The sequence below is a fragment of the Rhinoderma darwinii genome, chromosome 5, assembly GCF_050947455.1.
Source record: "Rhinoderma darwinii isolate aRhiDar2 chromosome 5, aRhiDar2.hap1, whole genome shotgun sequence".
NCBI classification, from domain to species: domain Eukaryota; kingdom Metazoa; phylum Chordata; class Amphibia; order Anura; family Rhinodermatidae; genus Rhinoderma; species Rhinoderma darwinii.
This window is the reverse complement of record NC_134691.1, coordinates 287,032,565-287,049,853: the sequence shown is the minus strand read 5'-3', so window position 1 is coordinate 287,049,853 and position 17,289 is coordinate 287,032,565. Positions and strand designations below refer to the sequence as shown.

The window sequence follows — 17,289 nt, the reverse complement described above, 5'->3', positions numbered from 1 at the left end:
GTGGGCAACGGCCCCTTTTCCTTGCTTGTGTTCCTTTGTATGTTTGTCGTGTTTGTCGTGCACTTACTGAGCGCAGGGACCGCCGCCCAGTTGTACCCCGTCGCCTAGGGCGGGTCGTTGCAAGTAGGCAGGGACAGAGTGGCGGGTAGATTAGGGCTCACTTGTCCGTCTCCCTACCCCCTGCCATTACATAATCACAAGCCCATACCTAGTCTACCCCTGGTCCCTGACACCACTATGGATCCCCGTGAGACCCTGGCTCAGCAAATGCAGGGTCTCTCCCTACAGGTCCAGGCCCTGGCTCAGAGGGTCAACCAGCCTGATGCTACCCTGGTAGTTCCCCTCACCGCACCTCTTGAACCCCACCTCAAGTTGCCCGACCGGTTCTCAGGGGACCGGAGGGCTTTTCTCTCCTTTCGGGAGAATTGTAGGCTTTACTTTAGTTTAAAGCCTCATTTCTCAGGTTCTGAGAGCCAGCGGGTGGGTATAATTATGTCCCGGCTCCAGGAAGGGCCCCAAGAGTGGGCCTTCTCCTTGCCTCCTGACGCCCCTGAACTTTCCTCCGTTGATTGTTTCTTTTCTGCTCTCGGACTTATTTACGACGAGACTGACAGGACTGCCTTTGCCGAGAGTCAGCTGGTGACCTTAAGTCAGGGTAAGAGACCTGTTGAGGAGTATTGCTCTGACTTTCGGAAGTGGTGCGTAGCTTCTCGGTGGAATGACCCTGCCTTAAGGTGCCAGTTTAGGTTGGGTCTGTCGAATGCCCTGAAAGACCTGCTAGTTAGCTATCCCTCTTCTGACTCCCTAGACCAGGTTATGGCTTTAGCGGTACGACTTGACCGACGTCTCAGGGAACGACAACGTGAACGTTTATGTGTTTTCTCCTCCGACTCCCCCATGATGCCTCCCGAAGCTCCGTTGCTTCGTTCCTCCCCGAAAGATTCAGAGATACCTATGCAACTCGGGGCCTCCGTGTCCCCCCAACAACGTAGAGAATTCCGCAGGAAGAATGGACTCTGCTTCTACTGTGGGGACGACAAGCATCAAGTGAATAACTGTCCTAAGCGTAAGATTGCAGCCAGAGAACTTCCACGTCTAAGTGATCATCGGGGAGGTCACTTGGGCGCACAGGTATTTCCCGTAAATATGAAACGTACTAAGATCTTGCTTCCCTTTCAGGTCTCTTTTGGTGGTAGGTCTGCTACCGGCAGTGCCTTCGTGGATTCAGGGTCGTCTGCTAATATCATGTCTGTGGAATTTGCTATGTCTCTTGCTATGCCTTTGATTGATTTGCTTAAACCTGTCCCGGTAGTGGGTATCGACTCCACTCCTCTTGCTAATGGTTATTTTACACAGCATACCCCTGTTTTTGAACTCCTTGTTGGCTCCATGCATTTGGAGCAATGCTCTGTACTGTTGATGCAGGGATTATCGTACGATTTGGTTCTAGGTCTTCCCTGGTTGCAGTTGCATAATCCTACGTTTGACTGGAATACTGGGGAGCTAACCAAATGGGGTAATGAATGTTGTACGTCATGTTTTTCTGTTAATTCTATTTCTCCCCCTAAGGAGGCGAATACGCTACCCGAGTTTGTTCAGGACTTCGCTGATGTTTTCTCTAGGGAGGCCTCCGAAGTGTTACCTCCTCATAGAGAATACGATTGCGCTATCGAATTGGTACCAGGAGCTAAGCTTCCTAAGGGTAGGATATTTAATCTTTCTTGTCCCGAACGTGAAGCTATGAGAGTGTATATCCAGGAATCCCTGGCCAAGGGTTACATTCGTCCCTCTTCTTCTCCGGTAGGTGCTGGCTTCTTCTTCGTGGGGAAGAAGGATGGTGGTCTTAGGCCATGCATTGACTACCGTAGCCTGAATAAGGTCACGGTAAGGAACCAGTATCCCCTTCCTTTGATTCCTGATCTCTTTAATCAGGTTCAGGGGGCCCAATGGTTTTCTAAATTGGATCTACGGGGGGCGTATAACCTTATTCGCATCAAAGAGGGGGATGAGTGGAAGACTGCGTTTAACACGCCCGAAGGCCATTTCGAATACCTCGTCATGCCCTTTGGGTTGTGTAATGCCCCTGCGGTCTTCCAGAATTTCATAAATGAGATTTTGAGAAATTACCTGGGGATATTTCTTGTAGTGTACCTTGATGACATACTGGTGTTTTCCAAGGACTGGTCCTCCCACATTGAGCATGTCAGGAAGGTGCTCCAGGTCCTTCGGGAAAACAAACTGTTTGCGAAGACCGAAAAATGTGTGTTTGGGGTACAGGAGATTCCATTTTTGGGTCAAATCCTCACTCCTCATGAATTCCGCATGGACCCCGCCAAGGTTCAGGCTGTGGCGGAATGGGTCCAACCTGCCTCCCTGAAGGCGTTACAGTGTTTTTTGGGGTTCGCTAATTATTACAGGAGATTTATTGCTAACTTCTCGGTCATCGCTAAGCCCCTTACGGACCTCACTCGCAAAGGTACTGATCTCCTCCACTGGCCTCCTGAGGCTGTCCAGGCTTTTGAGGTCCTTAAGAAGTGCTTTGTCTCGGCCCCGGTGCTGGTTCAGCCCAACCAAATGGAGCCATTTATCGTGGAAGTTGACGCATCTGAGGTGGGAGTGGGGGCTGTCTTGTCCCAGGGTACCAGGTCCCTCACCCATCTCCGCCCCTGTGCCTACTTCTCCAGGAAGTTTTCGCCAACTGAAAGTAACTATGATATTGGCAACCGCGAACTCTTAGCCATTAAATGGGCATTTGAAGAGTGGCGCCACTTCCTGGAGGGGGCTAGGCACCAGGTAACGGTCCTTAACGACCACAAGAATCTGGTTTTCCTAGAATCTGCCCGGAGGCTAAACCCGAGACAAGCTCGATGGGCGTTATTTTTTACCAGATTCAATTTTTGGGTTACCTATAGGGCTGGGTCTAAAAATATTAAGGCTGATGCAATGTCGCGTAGCTTCATGGCCAGCCCTCCTTCGGAGGAAGATCCTGCTTGTATTTTGCCTCCAGGTATAATCATTTCCTCGATCGATTCTGATTTAGTCTCTGATATTGCTGCTGATCAAGGTGCAGCTCCCGGGAACTTTCCTGAGAACAAGCTGTTTGTTCCCCTGCAATTCCGGCTAAGGGTACTTAGGGAAAATCATGACTCCGCACTATCTGGCCATCCAGGCATCCTGGGTACCAAACACCTCATTACCAGAAATTATTGGTGGCCTGGGTTGCCTAAAGACGTTAAGGCCTACGTCGCCGCTTGTGAGGTTTGTGCTAGGTCCAAGACTCCCAGGTCCCGACCAGCGGGCTTACTGCGTTCGTTGCCCATTCCCCAGAGACCTTGGACACATATCTCCATGGATTTTATCACCGATTTGCCTCCATCCCAAGGCAAGTCGGTGGTGTGGGTGGTGGTGGACCGCTTCAGTAAGATGTGCCACTTTGTGCCCCTCAAGAAACTACCCAACGCCAAAACGTTGGCTACCTTGTTTGTCAAACACATCCTGCGTCTCCATGGGGTCCCTGTCAATATTGTTTCGGACAGAGGGGTACAATTTGTTTCATTGTTTTGGAGAGCCTTCTGTATGAAGTTGGGGATTGATCTGTCCTTCTCCTCTGCCTTCCATCCTGAAACCAATGGCCAAACGGAGAGGACTAATCAATCTCTAGAACAATACTTAAGGTGTTTTGTCTCTGACTGTCAATTTGATTGGGTCTCTTTCATTCCCCTCGCCGAATTTTCCCTTAATAACCGGGTCAGTAACTCGTCAGGGGTCTCTCCTTTTTTTTGTAATTTTGGGTTTAATCCACGGTTCTCCTCCGTTTCACCTGGTAGTTCCAACAATCCCGAGGTAGAGGTCGTTCATCGGGAACTGTGCACAGTCTGGGCCCAGGTTCAGAAAAACCTAGAGGTGTCCCAGAGCGTACAAAAAACTCAGGCTGATAAAAGACGTTCTGTTAACCCCCTGTTTATGGTCGGGGATCTGTTGTGGTTGTCGTCTATGAACTTGCGTCTCAAGGTTCCGTCCAAGAAGTTTGCTCCCCGGTTTATTGGGCCGTATAAGGTCATTGAGGTCCTCAATCCTGTCTCCTTCTGGCTGGAGTTACCCCCGTCTTTTCGGATACACGACGTGTTTCATGCCTCCCTCCTCAAACGCTGCTCCCCGTCCTTGGCTCCCTCGAGGAGACCTCCTGTTCCCATCCTCACCCCGGAGGGGGTGGAATTCGAGATGGCCAGGATTGTGGACAGCAAGATGGTCCAAGGCTCCCTCCAGTACCTGGTCCATTGGAGAGGATACGGGCCCGAGGAGAGGACTTGGGTACCCGCCCGGGATGTTCACGCTGGGGTATTGGTCAGGAGGTTCCACCTGCGTTTCCCCAGTAAGCCAGGTCCACTTAGAAAGGGTCCGGTGGCCCCTCATAAAAAGGGGGGTACTGTAAAGGATCTGCCAGGCACAGCTTCGGGGTTAACTCCCAGAACTAATCAGTCAGCACCTGAGAATACTTCCCTGAGACTGACACCTGCTCCCACCATTCAGGCTGGCAGGCTTAGGAGTGGGAGAGCCTATCGTAACCTGGCCAGACTCAGCTAGCTCCCGCCCTCGGTCTATTTTAGCCTGCACTTCCTGTCCCTCGGTGCTTGTGATTCTTTCCTTGTGGTTTCCTGGCCCAGCTACAGCTCCTGCTATTTTTGATCCTGCTCCATACAGACCCTGGCTTACCGACTACTCTTCTGCTTTTCGTTTTGTACCTCGCACACTCCTGGCTTGACTAGGCTCGTTCACCACTCTGGTTGCTCACGGTGTTGCCGTGGGCAACGGCCCCTTTTCCTTGCTTGTGTTCCTTTGTATGTTTGTCGTGTTTGTCGTGCACTTACTGAGCGCAGGGACCGCCGCCCAGTTGTACCCCGTCGCCTAGAGCGGGTCGTTGCAAGTAGGCAGGGACAGAGTGGAGTGTAGATTAGGGCTCACTTGTCCGTCTCCCTACCCCCTGCCATTACAGAAGGTCTACTACATCCTCCAAGAGAAGCACTAAGGACAGACTGCAGAAACCTCGACCACTGTTGACCTGTAAGACGGGCAACTTCCCGATTCCGCTTGTGGATTAAAGGATACTTATCAAAATATTTGTAAAGAGGAAATTTATATCATTTGAAAATCAGACTTGATGTGAACCGAACAGAAGCTATAAGAGTAAGCATGACATCAGCCTGGATGATTCCGCGCTATTTTGTGTGGCATTAGCATGGTGGAGCTTTAAAAATGTGTAAAAGCAGCGCTGGGGTATTTGGAATTCTTGCTGAAACTGCTGAAAAGAGATCTAGAACTATTATCAAATAACATCTGACACAGCCTAGTAATACCTGATAACTTCCAGATATCAAATCCATCTAGCTGTTCAAATTGCGACAAATGGCGGTTTTCCCATATAGAAGTTTATTCCATACAACCCCAAACACCTCTCAGCTGTTTGATCTTATACCATGTGTTATGTATGAGTGTTAGTGTCGGTGCACTAGCTCTCTAAATACTAATTTCAGTAGTGCCAGAAAATCTGTGACCTTCAAGTAATATTACAAGATATCAGCAGATGAATTTGTCTATTGACTAACACCCTATCACTCAAGATGCTGACCCCGGGCCGTCACAAAGTATAACCTGGGGTTAAGGAGCCGAGGTTATACTTACATCTTTGTAATATTTCTAGGTTCAACCTAGGGTGGTCCTTCTGCCAGATCAGATCTCTAAAATTAGCATTTATGTGATGAAAACAAAGGAGGGGAAGCCATACAGGTGCATTATTCTGGAGAAATAGTCTTCTAATATTAATAAATGTAGATTTTTCAGGCAAAAAGCCTGTTTGGGCTGAATGTATAATAGATAATATAACTTGGTTCAGCTGAGTAGACAGTACCTTGGCAAGGATTTTCACATATCCAGTTAAGAGAGATATGTGGCTGTACGAATTTTGCAACAAAGGATCTTTACCCGGCTTTGGTATTACCACAATGATCGCCTCCTGCATAGACGCTGGTAATAAGCCTTGTTCTAGGGATTACTGAAAGACGTCTAGTAGTTTGAGAAGAAGGATATCCTTATATCTCTTATAGATTTCAGCTGCTAGCCCATGAGCTCCAGGGGCCTACTTATTGACCATAGACCCAACAGCCGCCTCTATCTCATCCTACTCTAAATAATCATCAAGAAACTCTCTGGACTTTGATGACAATTGAGGAACATTGGCCTGCTTCAGAAATTCCTGTATTTCAGCGTCTTACATTATTGTTTTAGAGGTATATGAAAAATCGTAAAATTCTTCGAAAACACCTAGGATAGCGAAAGTGTCCCTTACTAACTGACCATTAGCCTCCCTTAAAGAAAGGATATGTGAGATGCCTGCTTGCGCCCTAGTTATTCATGGACAACCTATGGCCTACTGCCCCCCCCCCCCCTTCTGCAAAATAGGTCTGTTTGAAGAATAATCACTTTATATTAGCCACTTTTAACAAATGATGCTTAACTTCAGATTGAGAAAGGCATAATCTAATCTAGGTATTCTGAGATTGGGTCTCTACGAAAGCAGCCTTTACTGTCCATAATTCTAAATACAGGGCCTCATCTAATGCTTTCGATTCATTTCAGTTAAAGATTTGTGACTGTACTTGGCTTGGTTTGAACTCCCCTTTAATAAACCAATAAAAAAGCGAGTTAATCTTAGATTTCACTTTCCAACCCTCCATGAAATCATTCTTGTTTCACGTGGGGAAGGTTTGGTACATGAAGGTAAATTTAGCCATCCCAGAGTTGCTGTTTGCCATACCCGGCTTCCTTTAGCCCTATTCCCTACATATTATAATAGTCGCTATGGACTGGAGGCAAGTTGGGAAAAAAGATTAGATTAGAAAGAAAGGTCTTCTTTTTTTGCATGGGTTGTGTCTGGTATTGCTGTTCAACTCTATTCATTTAAATATTTTACTCGTTTAAAAAGTAAGGCCCCATGCATACGACCGTAAAAATCATCCACAATTACGGACCCATTCACTTCTATTGACCACAGACACCTTCCCGTATATTTGCAGGAAGGTGTCCGGGCCGTAGAAGTGCACCGCAAATTATGAAACATGTCCGTTCTTTTGCTTTTTACGGGCCATGCTCCCATCCTTGCCCGTAATCGCGTGCTGTTATTACGGGCACAGCCGTGTGCATGGGGCCTAAGTGGCGTTTTTTTATAAGCTTGTCAGATACAATTCTAAAACAGAAACGCAAGATAAATTGACCTGCTGCAGATTTTAAAGCCCGCACCGCAGGTCAGATTACTGTTCACAGGAAAATCTGTGTGGCAAATCCGCACGTAATATACGCATCATGTTCATGTGGTAGCGAAGCTTGATTTATCCAGAAGTGTTCAGATCTTTACCTAAGACCTACTGCACACGGCCGTTTTTTGGTTCTGTGCTGTACAGGGCCTTATTGAAGGTTAACCCCGTAATGACCGGCCACCGTATTTTGACCACAGGCGGTGCAGGTGCTTAGTCTACACTCTACAGTGACCCTTTTTTTGCGTCGCTGTAGAAGAGGCTGATGAGCGCTCCTGTGGACCTCCTAAGCAGGAGCTGTAAGTTATAGCTCCTGATCTTAGAGCAGCCTGCTAAATACAGCTGGGATTCCCAGCTGTTTAACACTTTGATTGCCGCGGTCCGTGGCCGCGGCATGATTAAAGGGAAATCCCCTCTTTGATCGCATCACTGGAAACCCAGTGACGTGATCAAACACTGGGGAATCCCGCTGCAGTCAGCCCTGGGGACCTACAAAGGACCCCAGGGATGTCTGTTCCGTTTGCCTGCTGTTAGGGAACACTATGTGCTGCCCTAACAGCAGCCTGTGTCATAGTGACACAGTGTAATGTATTAGCACACAGGGATAGAGTTGTAAATAAAGTTATCCCTTAGGCTGTGTTCACATAGAGGTTTTTTCAGGAGGAAAATTCTGCCTCAAAATTCCGTTTGGGGTTTTGAGGCAGAGTTTGACCTTCCTGCACGGCTTTTCGCTGCGTTTTTCGCTCGTGCCCATTGAGTGCTACGGGCAAAAAACCCTGCAAAATACGCCTCTCTGCCTCCCATTGATGTCAATGGGAGGTCAGAGTCGTAACCGCGCGAAGATATGGCATGTCCCTTCTTTCTCCCGCGAGGCGGTTTTACCGCTTTCGGGAGAAAACCGCCCCCACCTCTAATTTAAATCAATGGGAGGCATTTTCGGCCGGTTTTTGATGAGTTTTGCGGAGCAGTTTCCACGCCAAGAAGCTCGTCAAAATACTCTGTGTGAACAAGGCCTTAATGGGATTTTAAAAAAAAGGAACAAAAAATATATAAATAAAAACAATGTCTCAAAAAAAGTGTCATTATTTTTCATAAAATATATTTTATTGCCCCTACACTAAATAAAAACCTACACATATTAGGTATCTAAACGACCGTAATAACTTGAAGAATTAATCTAACATTAAAACGTGAACGGGATAAAAAAGAAACAAGCAAAACGATGCCGAGAATCGTTTTTTTCCTATATTCGCGCCGTAAAAATATTTTTTTTCTGTCCCCCCAAATGGCGAAAAAAAATATAAATATTTTCCCGCATAAAACAAGGCCTCATACGGCCACGTCAATGAAAAAATAAAAACGTTATGGCTGCTGAAAGGCATAGAGGTAAAAACCGAAACAGTAGCTGGTCATTAAAGGGAATGTGTTGCCAGAAAAACATGTTTTTTTTTTAAAAATTAAACATTTAGTGTGTGGGTGATTAAACATTGTTCAAATTTTTTTTATTTTTTTCGCGAGTCAGGAAATATTATAAATTATTTCTAATTTATAATACTACCCATTTTTGGTCACTAGATGGAGCTAGTTCCCAAAATTGCAGCATTGCAACATTGGGTTAAAAGCCCTCGCTCTAGTGAGCTCTCAGCATCCCCCCCTCCTTTATCCTGGCTAGTGCCGGGATAAACGAGGGGTTTGAACGGTGTAACCTCCTACACTGTGTGTCGCCATTTTTTGAGCTAACACACAGCGTAGTAGGTTTACATACAGTAGTAAACACACACAAACACGAACATACATTGAAATCTCTTACCTGCTCCTGCCGCCGCGGCTCCCTCCGGCCCGTCCGCTCCGTTTGCTGTCGCTGGTGCAAGTGCACAAATCCGGAAGCCGCGACCGGAAGTAGTAATATTACTGTCCGGCCGCGACTTCCGGTCCACAGGAAAATGGCGCCGGACGGCGCCAATTTCGAATAGGACTGTGTGGGAGCGGCGCATGCGCAGTTCCCACACAGACGCCGTACACTGCAGTCAATGGGACGGGAGCCGTTCGCAGTCCCTATGGGACTGTGGCTGCCGTATTCCATGTCTGTATGTGTCGTTAATCGACACACACAGAAATGGAACAAAAAATGGCAGCCCCCATAGGGAAGAAAAAGTGTAAAAATAAGAAAAAGTAAAACACAAACACACAAATGAATATAAACGTTTTTAATAAAGCACTAACATCTTTAACATATAAAAAAATAATTTGTGATGACACTGTTCCTTTAAGGCCTTTTCAGGCCCAGTCATTAAGGGGTTAATATGCCTCAAATTTCATATGAAGGCATACAGAGGTTTTTTTGAGATATGGAGTTAAAATAGTTCCCTTTTTTGTTTAGCATTTGCTTATAGAAGAAAGAATTCAATGATGTAGGGTGGTAGTATCTCCACTTGCAGGTCAATAAAGAATACATTATAAAAGAGATTTGGAGGATCATGAAGATTTATTAGATCTGTCTAGAAGGATAAGCAATGGTAGAGAGATCAGAGGGTGTGAGGAATATAAAAGTGCACATTTTAGGTGAAAATGACCTTCCAGTGCTAAGTATAAATGATTGGTCACAAAGGTCACAAGCAGATGATTTTCGCTTTAGGACGTGTTTCCTATCTAATAGGAGGCCCTTGGCACATTTTGTGAAAAAGGTCATCTGCAAAATGGCAATTTCTCTCCCGTCATTCTATTTCTCTAAAAATAAAAGGGGTAGACCTAGTTGTGTTTACCTATTGCATAATAATCACTTTATTATATAAACAATATTACTGATTTAACCTCTTCTTTCACCTTCACATAATAGTACGTTACGTGCCTAAGGTAGTTCAAGCAGCTTGACATACTATTACGTGAAGGTGATCGCTCTGGCGCTTCCACTGTGAATCTACCGGCTGGAGTGTGATTGTAATTCTGCAACTGCCGGAATCAAAGAAAACTGAAGTTAACTGCTTCAGTGCCATTATCAAATATGATCGCAGTACAAGGAAGGGGGGCAATTATGTGGTCCTGGTGACATGTTCGTTTGGACTTGCGTCAATATGGAGAATGGCTGGGTTCCCAGGATTGTTTCTTGTAAATATTTGTTAGGGCATAAAAGGATTAATCTCCAACAGGTGCCAATGAATATTTCTATGCACAATATGCAGTCCAACCTCTTTGAGACAAGCACTTAAAATTGCATTAAAAAATGGTGTCCTAGAAGGTTGGTCCACTTAAAGAAGATGACCTGTGTGCACAGGATATGATGGAACGGAAAATCTGTCACAGAAAAGCTGGTCTACATAAAGGAGTGTTTTTTTGGAGGTTTCATCCATATGTAATTATGCCTGTATATTGCAAGTTAAAAAAAGAAAATGTTTAGTTAAAGGCCCTTTATGGAACAAAAAAATAACAATCCTTGCAATAAAATTTATTTTATTTAAAGGTGTATTTCCACCTCAGACATTGTGAAGACCCAGAGTCGTCTGACCCCCGTTCCATCTGACCACCAATTCTGGGCGTAGACTAAGTGGAGTGGTGGTCATGTATGCACACAGCTCTCTCCATTCTATTCTATGGGGAAATATGGAAACAGCCGAGTAGCGCTTGCTCGGCTGTTTTCGTAACTCTCAGGCTGGGTTCACACGACCACTTTAACGTCCGTAATCGACGGACGTATTTCGGCCGCAAGTCCCGGACCAAACTCAGTGCAGGGAGCCGGGCTCCTAGCATCATAGTTATGTACGATGCTAGGAGTCCCTGCCTCTCTGCAGGACAACTGTCCCGTACTGTAATCATGTTTTCAGTACGGGACAGTAGTTCCACGGAGAGGCAGGGACTCCTAGCATCGTACATAACTATGATGCTAGGAGCCCAGCTCCCTGCACTGAGTTCGGTCCGGGACTTCCGCCCGAAATACGTCCGTCGATTACGGACGTTAAAGTGGTCGTGTGAACCCAGCCTCAGAGAACAGAATTGAAGCAGCTGCACGCATGCATGGCCCCCCTCTCTATTCATTCTCCGTCTGGATGAGATGCATCTTCATTGCCCTTTTCTGAATCGGCACTGCGCACGAAAAACCTCCTTGTGATGTGTCAAATTGAAAAAACGCAAAGGTTTCATTAATTGGTTTTATCACAAAGAGGTATTAATGGGCGGAGTTGATGCAAAGAAGGGAAACAAAGATTCACGTCACATGCGTGTCCTCCTCTGCCTGCTGGTGAAGGTGGACGCAGAATTCAGGACGCGTTAGGAAAACTAGGGGGCGCTACCACTGACACCAATGTGAGTTATCTCCACAAATATACATTATTTTTAATGTATTTATATTGCAAATATACTTCATTTCACATCTTCTTTTACTTTAAGTATTATATTTACGGTGTACTTACAGAAATACCGGTCACATAGAAGAATAAACCAAAAGCTAAATATCTATAGGGGAGGACTATGCACATGGGAATCAACACTGCTAGAAGGACCAAACCAATATAGAGAGAAGAAATACACACACCACTACTGTTGAGGCAGCACCAAATAAAATAACTCCCACATATTTGGTATCCCCAAAACCGTGACAACATGTACTATAAATATAAACTTATTTTAGGTCAGCAACAACAACAAAAAAACACAGTGAACTTATACCTATACCCCTAGATGGTGTTTATACACAGAACAGAACTTCATATAGCTATGTCCAAATAAAATTATAAATTACAGTATACTGAGATGGAAAAAAAACGAAAAACATTTGTGTGGTCCTGAAACCCAAATATGATTTGGTGCTAAAGGGGATAAAGCATGGATAAAAGACGTGGACGCATCTGTACTTGTATCTGTCCATCCAGTTTGTCATACATTTGTTCTGCGCCCAGTTACCACATAAATGCTGTTCAATTTCAGCAACAGTCACCACTCTGAAAGGCTCAGGGAAATGATGTTCTCTAGAAGAAATGCAATACAATCATTCCTTGTAGTCACAGCGTGTGTGATTTCCATCCTAGAAAGTAGGACTATTTGTTTGGTGGAGTTTTTCAAGCTTGTCTTCTATTATAGTAGTAATAATAATAGTAATCATGACGATAACTTGTATTTATTCAGCGCCAACATATTCTGCAGCGCTTTACAATGAGAGGAGCAGTAAATGTAAAGAATAAGACAAAAAAGTTATTACAAATATTAATTTATGTTTTGTTTTTCTTTTCCCTGCAGGTGGAGAATAGACCAAAGCACTATGGAAGGGAGTACGTAAGCGCCCAATATGCAACTTCTACTCATGAGAGAGTTCGTGGATAAATGTCTTGTAATTTATAAAATATCATTGTCCACCCCTCCCCCCCTCCCACTTCCACACTATGGTAGAGTTCAATATATAGTTTCAGTTTTCTGTCATCTATGTCTCTTTAGTCGAATGAGGAAGGCAAATATTTTAAGATGTAATTTATTGAAAATCTTAAGAATAAAGATTTACCAATAAAATATTCCTCTGTGCATAATAGGGAATCCATGAAGTATCAACTGTTCTTCAAAGAGAGACAAACAAAAGGGGCAAAACCTGAATAAAATACATTCTAAAATAATAAATGATGCCACAAATTACTGATATCTTTTTATTATTATTATTATTTTTTTAATTATTATTATTCTTTTTCTGATTGATTTTAAAGCCCCATTAATTCCAGGGTGCTGTATATATGAAAAAAGAGTGTAAGTACATAACATGAGACAAAAAAACAATAAGTTCATTAAACATGAACTGAATGACACATGACGAAAAAAAGTCCATAGTAATACATTGCGCACCTTTCGTGATATTTTCATGAAGCTGCCACTTGACAAATATAATCAATAAAAAGACATAGAGTTAATCATATTTTCATGATATAGCTATAAATAAAATAATATCATATTTGAAATCTATAACTGATTAATATCATTTTTACCTAGTGCATCATTTTTATTACAGTACCTGGAGAACAATATAGCAATAATATAATTTATTAGGCTTTTAATAAGTTATCATCTTGTTACCTACAGTCTGATATTGATGATGGTGGTTATTATTCTTGTTTCGCTTTGTCCTGCAAACACATTATATTTCTCAATTGTTGAGCCCTAAATGTGACATCCACATGGTTTGCAGGCTCGCGTTATCGTGGAGTTACTCCGGTAGAACTCAGTAGGGAGATACAGTATGGGATTGATTTAAAGATAGTTACGGGTAAGGATGTAGAATTAAAACAGTTATTCCCAACCGTACTCCCTGGGGGGGGGACCCCTGAGCAATTTTTCTACTCCCAGGTAATACCTACTACCATTTCTACCGTAGTGTAAGACCAAGTACAGCATTCTATAACACTTGCCCTGTATTTTGGTTGAGTTTCTGCTCGTCCTACCATAAAGGTTTCATTAGGGGTTTCTGTCGCATACATTTCTATTCTTGCCATCAAAAATGCCAGAAACCCCTGTGGAACCCCAATAAATCTCTATAATGTTTATGGGGTCTGTCAGTGACCTATTGTATCTGTCGTATGACATAATAACATTTCACCGCGCCATGGATTCCATTAGAAACAGAAGCCGTGACGCTATTGTGAACATAGCCTTAGATGTGTTGACTGTTTTGTCAAGCATCTTTGAGGAGGTTGAAGCAGTTTGCCAAGTTTTCTGCTACAACTCTAATCTACTTGCTGCTGCTGTGCTCTGGGGAACCCCTGACCAGGTTGGGGAATACTTGACAAAAACATGTAAAGCACCTTTTAGTCCTGTAAGACTCTTCTGATGTCTTCTGTTGCCCATATGTGAGTGATGTGTTGTGGTTGTTTGTTTATAATGGGGGGCCATATCAGTGCTGTCCAATTCATCCACAATGTGGAACTCTTCATAAGTTGCAGTTGATTCCATCTTGACTGCCCAAATTTCAACTACCATAAGACAAAAGTGCACAACATTGCTGCATGGCAGTGTAGTTTAGGGAAATGACCCCCCCCCCCCACACGAAATCTACATTTCTATTTAAGATAGATAGATAGATAGATAGATAGATAGATAGATAGATAGATAGATAGATAGATAGATAGATAGATAGATAGATAGATAGATAGATAGATAGATAGATAGATAGATATTCCAAATAAATAAAAAGTTGCAGCACTCCAGTGAAAATCGAGTGAAAAACAAAGGTTTATTAGCCCATATTAGTGGCACTAATATGGGCTAATAAACCTTTACTTGTTTTTCACTGGATTTTTGCTGGAGTGCTGCAACTTCTTTTCATTTATTTGGAATATTTACAACTTAGGGTCAGGTTGCAGTTGCCGGTACCCATTACATATCCTCATAGAGGATAGATGGATGGATGGATATTCTGTATCTCGTATATAAATTCTCATACTGCTATTCACTAGCGAGACATAGTACTTAGTGGAGAGAGGGCTTATTTTACCTAAACAGATTACCAAGTATAAACCAAAAATATATCCATTTATTCTGCTTCCTCTTTATGTTTCTCCTTCCCAAAAGGACAAAAATAAAGTTCATTCAAAAACTCTGTTTCTGGTCAATTGAAAAAGAAAACGGTTTATTCCTCAGGGGCTTATTTGTCAAACCTAGTTCTTATTCAGTAATGGACTGCTCACTTTAGGTGGGACCTTGGCACGTAACTTACTTTATTGTGTTACCTCCTCAAGGTAAAAAAACAGGAAGGCAGCTAGAAAGGAAATATGTTGTTCATTCAGCAAAGAAGTATTTGAAAGTTTATTCCATAGGTGCAGCAAACATCTCCTTGTTTTGCTCTCATTGCTTTTTAGTATAGACTTTATAAGGGTATGTTCACACGGCTTATTTTCAACCGTGTTGCGGGCCGTAAACGCCCTGAAAAATGGCTAAAAATACGAAGGTCGAACGCCTCCAAATATCTGCCCATTGATTTTGATGGAAAAAACTGTGTTTCGTTCCCACGGGGCATTTTTTTACGTGGCCGTTTGTATTTTTGGAGCCGTTTTTCATTGTCTCAATAGAAAAACAGCTCCAAAAACAGCCAGAAAAAAAGGATAAAAAAATGCTTGATGCATAAAAAACGTTTTTAGTTTGCCATGTGAACATACCCTAACATGTATTGCTTTAGTGAGATGTACCACAGTTGAAATGCTGTAGATTTCCTCTGAAAATTCCCAGGGTGCAGTTAACAGATGAATCCAGTTAAAATAATCTTCTGACATGTCCTAGATACATTTGGGAAGATCACATTGGTAAAAACTGTGATATTGGACCACTGTTTTCAGGAATGAAGGGACTCTCAACATTCGGCCAACATGGCAATCAAGTAACCAAACATGACAGCCATAAACTGATGGCCAAATGTAACTTTTTGGGTCAAACTCAAAATCAGAAATCTAAAGGAAACATATCCAAAGGACAAGCTTCCTTTAGTTTGTGCACCTATATTAAATCCTACCAATGCTGAACTAGAGCTTGCAATTGTGCCCAGAGAATTCTTCACTTAAGTGCCAAAACAGGATGGCCAGAGAATGCGAGCCTCACCCCCTGACTTCTTAGAAATTGTCAAAGCTATAGCAAAGGATTTCATGTGACCTCTCTTGGCTCTGGTGCATGGCTATGTGGGCTCATATAAGGGGAGGGTCAGGAACGTAGCTAGGGGGGACAGGTGAGGCATGTGCCCCAGGGGCAATTAGAACAGAGGTGGGGGGGGGGTGCCAGCCTGGAAGAAGAGTGGTTTTTACTTTCTGCCACGCCACTGCCTAGTCTCATACACAGAGGCAGAAGTCCAACTGGGCGACCTGGCACACAGAGCTGGAGAAGCAACACATTATTACTATGGCTTCCAACAGCTGCAGCAGCAGCCCGACACACCGAGCCACGCGCGCCAGGGTGGTGGCTACCTGAGGGGGATGGAGGCGAGGTTCGATGGGAACTGGAGGGAGGAGGCTAAGTAAGATTGGGAATACACTGGTGGTTAGTGGTCTGGAGGCTGGACTGGAGCGCATGTCAGATGATGAAGGAAGGCATCCAGTCCAATGAAGACAGTCAGATCTGGACTCTGCCCATTAGGCACTTCTGGTCCAAGGAGTGTAACTGCAGTAGACTCTGCCCTAAGTTCACCCTGCGGCCTCTTGATGAATCCGGGGCAGGGGCAAAACAACTACAAATCAGACCAGGTGTTTTCCACTTTTTTTGCTATAGTCACAAAAAAAAATTGTTTGCTCTTTGTAACTCATTTACACAAACAGATGAAAATAAAAAATGTAAAAAAACAGTTACTTTACATTAATTAGTAGGGTGGAGGGGGCGCAGTAATTGGAGGTAAGCTTCAGATCGGGAGTGGGGCACCAAACTAGATCATTGCCACAGGTACAAGAAAACCTAGCTATGCCACTGTGGAGGGTACATGTGTGTTGTTTTTTCCCCAGCCTTATTATTGTCACTTATTGCATTATTGCAGCATCCCAGTTGTTGTATTTAGGCTATGTTCACACATTTCGATTTGTTGCAGATTTTGATGCAGATTTTTGAGCCAAGCCAGAAGTGGATCCATCAGAAAGAAGTATAAGTTCTGCCTTTATATTTCTGATTCCTTTTGAAACCACTTCTGTGATAAGCTTAAAAATCTGCAACTAAATCTGCACAAATTGCAATGTGTGAACATAGCCTTATGCACTATATGCATTTTATGTACAGTAATCTGATTCTTGTGTTAAATATCTGCCCAGCCACTTGAACATTTGGGCAATTTGCTAACGCCTTATCATCTTGCTTTTGATTCACTGAACACCTCAGTTCAGGTGGTTCACTAACTTTTATTGTGTGTCTGTTACTCCTCAGGTTCCACGGCATCATTTCTCGGGAACAGGCAGACGCATTGCTGTGCACTGCAGAGGGATCGTACCTCATTAGAGAAAGTCAGAGGCAACCCGGCTGCTACACATTGGCCTTAAGGTAGATAATTACA

At 43.7% G+C, this 17,289-nt stretch overlaps 1 protein-coding gene across 3 annotated transcripts in view; it reads left to right on the top strand.

The window, feature by feature from the left end:
• The window catches only part of CHN2 (chimerin 2), a 274,266-nt gene that overhangs the window by 118,777 nt on the left and 138,200 nt on the right, over positions 1-17,289 (top strand). For 2 of the 3 annotated variants that reach the window (XM_075828623.1, XM_075828625.1), the window contains exons 4-5: positions 12,534-12,565; positions 17,163-17,276. In XM_075828623.1, coding sequence (XP_075684738.1) covers positions 12,534-12,565; positions 17,163-17,276 — 146 coding nt within the window. Of the gene's footprint in view, positions 1-12,533; positions 12,570-17,162; positions 17,277-17,289 lie in introns of all 3 variants that reach the window. The other variant, XM_075828624.1, reaches the window with a different exon arrangement.